Genomic DNA, 5,710 nt, shown 5'->3' on the forward strand with positions numbered 1-5,710 from the left:
CAAATCAAATCAGGAAGTCAACAAATTAACATGGCATGCCAATGTTACTATTGCAAATCATGGGTCTATATTGCATTCAAAACAAAATAATCTCATTCATTGGGTGTCAACTTAAATCAAATCACGACTTCAAATGCCATCATACCTTTGATTTACTCTTCCTTACCAAAAAACACAGCCCCACAATCTCCAAGAATCATGATACGCTCCCCAATACAAAAGCTCCTAAATCATCAAAGAACTCCCCCAATAAATCAGCCCCACAATCTCCAAGAATTACAATGTGCTCTTCAATAGAAAAGCTCCTAAATCATCACAAAACTCCACTCCATTGTGAATGTAAGGGGGAGGTTGTTTATATGGCATCCAGAGCATGCATAAGTTTTTTACAGAGCAAGGCTCTAGTAATAGTTTTCCCACAACCCATGGGTCTATAAGTATTTTTCCATCTGATGCATGTGTTAATTGGATGATACATCAAGCTTACAAATTATGTTTGTACACCTGAGTCCCATCCACTGTTCATGAAATTGATATGCAATGAACTTGTCAGAGTGGTATCTCCCTCTTTCTTTTGTGTGAGTGTAGACTTTTATGCATGATGGAAGGGACAACAGTGCACACCCATGTTTCAATAGTAAACCCATGGTCCGAATGTCGGGTCAGGCTCACATGGAAACAGGCCCTTAGTATGGATCAAAAGATGATCAATGGATATACCAACTAATGGTAGTTTCTACCCCACACTTGGCATAAACTACCACTACATTGATTTTGGCTAATAGTCAGGGGTGAGTTTTAGTGCATGCTCCTCTGATGTATCCTTGAACTTGAAGAAAAAGGCAGCTACCTTTCTTGGGCTGAAAAAACCCTAAATGAGTTGAGACTAGGAAGTTTAATGGAAGTCCTCCTTTTTGATTTTGGTTAAGTGATACAAGTTCCTCGTTTGCACATGGTAGTGGTTGGTAGTGGTAGCAAAAATAAAGTTAATGGGCACCCCATGTTAGCATTATGTATCTAGTCTAAAATCTATGTTTCGCAAGGAACCCTCAACGACCAACCACCATCGAAGATCCCTTAGCTTGCGTCGGAATCGGTCCATATCCGGCTGCTGCATTGCCCAAGTGAATCAATTAGCAAAGCAAAGGATTATTCTCCAACAATTAGGTTAAATGGTTTCCGGAGTGTCGTCGTAGATCTGATTCGATTAGTCGCAATCGAAGGAAGTCCAAGGCTCTATATACTCGTTTTGAAGGGGGAGAAACCAAGCCCAATCCCTGAGAGGACGGTTGTTGCAAGCTTAAGAAATGACAATATTCAATGCTGGCGTACAAGGACAAAAACAAACATTTGATGATTTCCAAACCATGTGCGATGGATCAACCCACGAAGAGGAGACAATTCAAACCCACATTCTCACGTTTAATAGGGTTACGTTACGCAGACACCAGAAAGAGAATCTTAACTGCAAACGTGCCAGACGTAGCGGAAACATTAATTGCCACAAGGGAAATGCATGCCGGCATTACCTCTATTCAGCCGAAAGAAGCTATTTTGCTCATTGCTGCAGCCCGTCATAGTCCATCAACCGCCAATATCCTGAAGAAACAGAATTGCCGAGGCTGCATTGCAATCCTAGGCTACTCAATGCATTGCAGACTCTTTCTCTCATGCGTTGTGCATCATCTCTCGATCACGTCAGTGTCCGTTCCCTCCACTGACACAAAGCAAAGCAATTCCTGGTGAACTCGTGGATCCGAACTAAGTTAGCCCATGCAACTCATGGCCTAGAAATTGCATCACAGCTTGAGGCTGTGTTGGATTGGATTCTGTTGACAGTGAGGGGGCAGACCCAAAATGAGGGAATGCGGGCAGGGGAATGTCGCAACTGACGCACTGCATTCCTCAGTGAAAGGCAAACAAATACTGCAGTTGGATATATTGTCACGCTTAGCACCCGGCCGTGACATAAAGATTTGATGAGCAAAAGCAACAGAAGCAAAAGACTGTGGCCATTGAACATCTCCAGTTTCTGTGATGGTGATGGAATAACTTATTGAACGACCAGTTTGAATTCTGGCAATTTGACATTGAATCGATCTTCTGTTTTACGTTTGAATTTGGAATTGTTTCCTAATAACATCATAACGCTCGAGGTTGTCGCTGATGGCACCAGATCAGATCGTCAACAGGATGCCAGCTGAACCAAATTTAAGTTAGTCCTCACATAGCAACACAGCAATTGGGATGTAGAATTCAATCACAACTTCTCGAACTCTCGAGCTCTCCAAAGTCAATCGGTTGTTTGGTAACATTTGCAACACTGATACTCTTCTCAGAGCAAATGACGTTCCTTCACGAGTCACATGGAACAGCACTGATGACAGCCTGAACACTTCACCATGACAGAGTGAGTGACTTTCCTGAAATTGTCACCACACCACGCAACTTTTTTGTTTTTAATTTTGAACTCAAATGAAGCATTTTCGTTGCAACACTGAAACTTCCGTCCTCTACCAATTGGAAAAGACACAACTCAAGACCAAACAATTCAATTTTGTCATTTTTATGAATGGATTTGGCCCGAAGAAGAACTTACAGCTTCAACCTAGTTGCACTAGATCATTAGTTATTTATTAAGTCCAACTTGAATTAAACAACAAGTTGGTAGGGTTTCAAGTTCAGTACATATGCTTGATCAGCTACAGTATATACTGGTGATTTGCTAAGCATGTGAGTTGTCAGCAGAGTTTGACAGAAGGCTGGCCTAAACCATTGAGATATCTATAGAAAGGACGATACGTTCTACAATATAATTTTGGAACAACGTGCGGCATTTAAATCTGGGGAATTACACGCTGTGCAGCAATGCTACCTCTGGGTAATTCTACTCCATAAACGCGAACTTGGGGGATGGTTATATTAGTTATATTGGCGGTTTTCAGTACCGTTGGCCGTTTTGTGGAAAGCTTTCTAGATGCAAATCAAGCATTTTCAGCTTTTTGATATCATTTCTGTATCCTAAACATGCTTTATTGATAGATGCAATAGTGCATGTTAGATTTGTCACACGAGTAGGAAAAAAACTACAAATTGGTGAAAGAGAGATAGCGCAATTGGCAATGTGAAAACCGCCAATGACGAATATAGCCATGGGGTGTCTGTGGCAAGCGTGAAGCTTATCCCACATGCGTAACCCCACTCAGGGTCAAGGTTATGAATTGTGGAACGATGTGATTGAGCAATTTGTGCAATCACGCTCCTAGTCCCACCAACCCTGTTATTACCCGTACTGGAGATCGGGCACCAAGCATTACTAAACAGCAAGCTTTACATTGGAGATTTTGTCTTCTGAATGGTTTTTCCTGTGGAACCACAGAAGGGACTCGGTCGATAGATCGTCATCAGAATTGATACTCTACACACACCCTTCTACAGTGTCATGATTACTATACTCCGGACATACTACCAAAGATGATTTGTCTGCAAACAGTGCTCCAATCAGTGATTGAACAAACTTTTAACTAACCCAACTATCAAGTCGCTGGCGACTCCAGCGATTATTGCAGCGCCAATTCCTGATGACGACCTCTGGATATTCTGCGCAGATACTGTCGGTTGGACAAGCACCACCGGCGGCCCAACAGTCACGGACATCTCCAGCGTTCCATGACGTTCTCCCGAGTCCGTAAACACCTGCATCATTACGTTACAAGCCTATCAACAACCATGCTCCTGCATAACATAGATTCCAGCCTCAACTTAAACGTTTCACCATTACTTGGATATGTGTAGCAAGAAAATCATAAAGCTTTAATTTGTAGAAATGAACAGTACCGGGTAAGGCTCACGAGCGAGTGTGACGGCAGGGACCACAATCTGGAAACTTCCGACCAAGGTCGCAGTATCCCTTAAGCAACTGTGGTGGCAAATATACACGGCCAACTTGTAATCCTCGGCAAAGTTATTGATAGGACAATAAAATGGCATCTTCACTCCCGCCCAGTTGCAGCGTGAGCTACCGGTATACTTTGTATACTCTACGGTTTGCAAACCAGAGTCAGTTAGGCCAGGCTTCTTAATAAAAGCCCGCACGCTGAGATTCATATCTCCGCCAAACGTCCTTACGTTCTTTAGGCCTTTTGCTTCAAAAAAAGAGACTTCAATTAGCCGATGTGTGGCCATCGCAGCCACCACCAACGAACCTCCACTCAAATCTAATATCTTCTATCCTTCTCTTCTTCAACACCAGAGCTGAAGTATATGGCTAAGTTCACAAGGCAGCCACATCCAACAAACCTCTAGCCCACTCCTCACAAATCTAGTACTCTTCAATTTTTCTCTTCTGACAGCTAATGTTTTACTGTGAGCTCGTCAATTGTGGGTGCGTTGATTTGGATAGTTATCTCAGGAACCCACTCGACTGCCAGAAAGATAGTACAGACTTGTGATACACACAGGCACACACACAGGGTCTGTGTACGTTCAGCCCCCAATCGAGCTGCCTAGACTATAAAGGGCTAAGCTAGTCTTAACCTCAGGCGACGAACACCACGGTTAGAGCCAGCACATCCTCTCCAATTCCCGGCATCTCTAACTGAAAAACAATACTACAGAAACCCTCGCCTCTCGGTCCTGCAACGTTAACTTGCATCCATTAGCTTGAATTCCCAAACCTTATTCACGGCCAAATTATGCCTCGGAGAAATTCAAAATTGAACTATCCACCCTTCTCGAAAAGCAGAAAAATGTCCAGGAAAACATCACCAAGCTATGAAATTGGAGAAAGAACTTCAACACAGCACATACTCCACACACAACTATGCGGCCGAATTAGAGAAGTACAAGACATTGAAGGCAACATCTTGCCGCCAACTGATATTCCACATATAAACAATTAAATGACAACAAAAGTAACAGGCTTAGTTAATTAAGACATAAATTACAAATATTATTATAATACCTGACCTTCGTCGACTCGGGAACTGCAATATATACATATCCAAATTTTTGGAACCTGAACAACTTACAAGCCTGGACCGCGTGGGCCCTGTACAGACACTGATCTGCAAAGACACTATTCGGCACTCGGGAACGAGAAAGCTAATCTGAATGGAGTCTATTATTATTGCGTGCACAGATTGTCATACACGCTCTTGCATGTCTTCGGTAGAGTAGCTTGGGGATTCGGGGAACCGTCCCGCTCAAGTGGAAAGACTTTTCTGTAGGAGCTGCTTCTCTAGCAGTGTTGCAACCATGAAGCTCGGAAATCAAAGTTTCAACTCATGGCTCACGGCCATCTTCAGAACTGTCGAACTAGGTCTCTCTGTAAAGTTGTCCTAGATTTCAAATCTTTTGGAAATTGATAACCGAGCATCTTAATTTTGGCACAATGAAATCGGCCATTGTAACAATTACGGCCATATTACTGGTTACTTAAACCAATAGACATGATCATCTGCTCCTTTTGTTTCTAACAAAAAATAAGGTAAACTCGATCTGCTTAGAGCATCTCCACCAGGGCTTCTTGTATAGCAAAACCTGTTTCTAAAAATTGACGTTCCCAAATTGACCAAGCTTGACTTTTTGCAGGAACCGCTTCCCTGCCGCTACAGAGCCGTCTCGATACAGGCATATTAAGATGCCGCTATCGCTTCTCTCTATTTCTGCAAAACATTTAGAGGTACAGGAAGAATAGAAGCACCGGTGG

At 42.8% G+C, this 5,710-nt stretch overlaps 1 protein-coding gene across 3 annotated transcripts; it reads right to left on the minus strand.

The window, feature by feature from the left end:
* Nucleotides 1-2,999: 2,999 nt before the first annotated feature.
* Nucleotides 3,000-5,278, minus strand: LOC112294998 (uncharacterized). 3 transcript variants are annotated; one of them, XM_090244319.1, is made up of 3 exons: nucleotides 4,969-5,278; nucleotides 3,838-4,635; nucleotides 3,000-3,696 (listed from the first exon to the last, which is right to left on the minus strand). In XM_090244319.1, the coding sequence occupies exons 2-3, from the start codon at nucleotides 4,183-4,185 to the stop codon at nucleotides 3,502-3,504; spliced, it is 543 nt and encodes a 180-aa protein (XP_090100445.1). In that variant the 5' UTR covers nucleotides 4,186-4,635; nucleotides 4,969-5,278; the 3' UTR covers nucleotides 3,000-3,501. The 3 variants fall into 3 exon arrangements, with proteins under 3 accessions (XP_090100445.1, XP_024401820.1, XP_024401819.1); XM_024546052.3 differs by having other exon boundaries at nucleotides 4,964-5,278; XM_024546051.3 differs by lacking the exon at nucleotides 4,969-5,278 and having other exon boundaries at nucleotides 3,838-4,951.
* Between the last annotated feature and the right edge of the window lie 432 nt (nucleotides 5,279-5,710).

Source organism: Physcomitrium patens, chromosome 18 (assembly GCF_059467195.1).
Source record: "Physcomitrium patens ecotype Gransden chromosome 18, ASM5946719v1, whole genome shotgun sequence".
Classification (NCBI taxonomy): Eukaryota; Viridiplantae; Streptophyta; class Bryopsida; order Funariales; family Funariaceae; genus Physcomitrium; species Physcomitrium patens.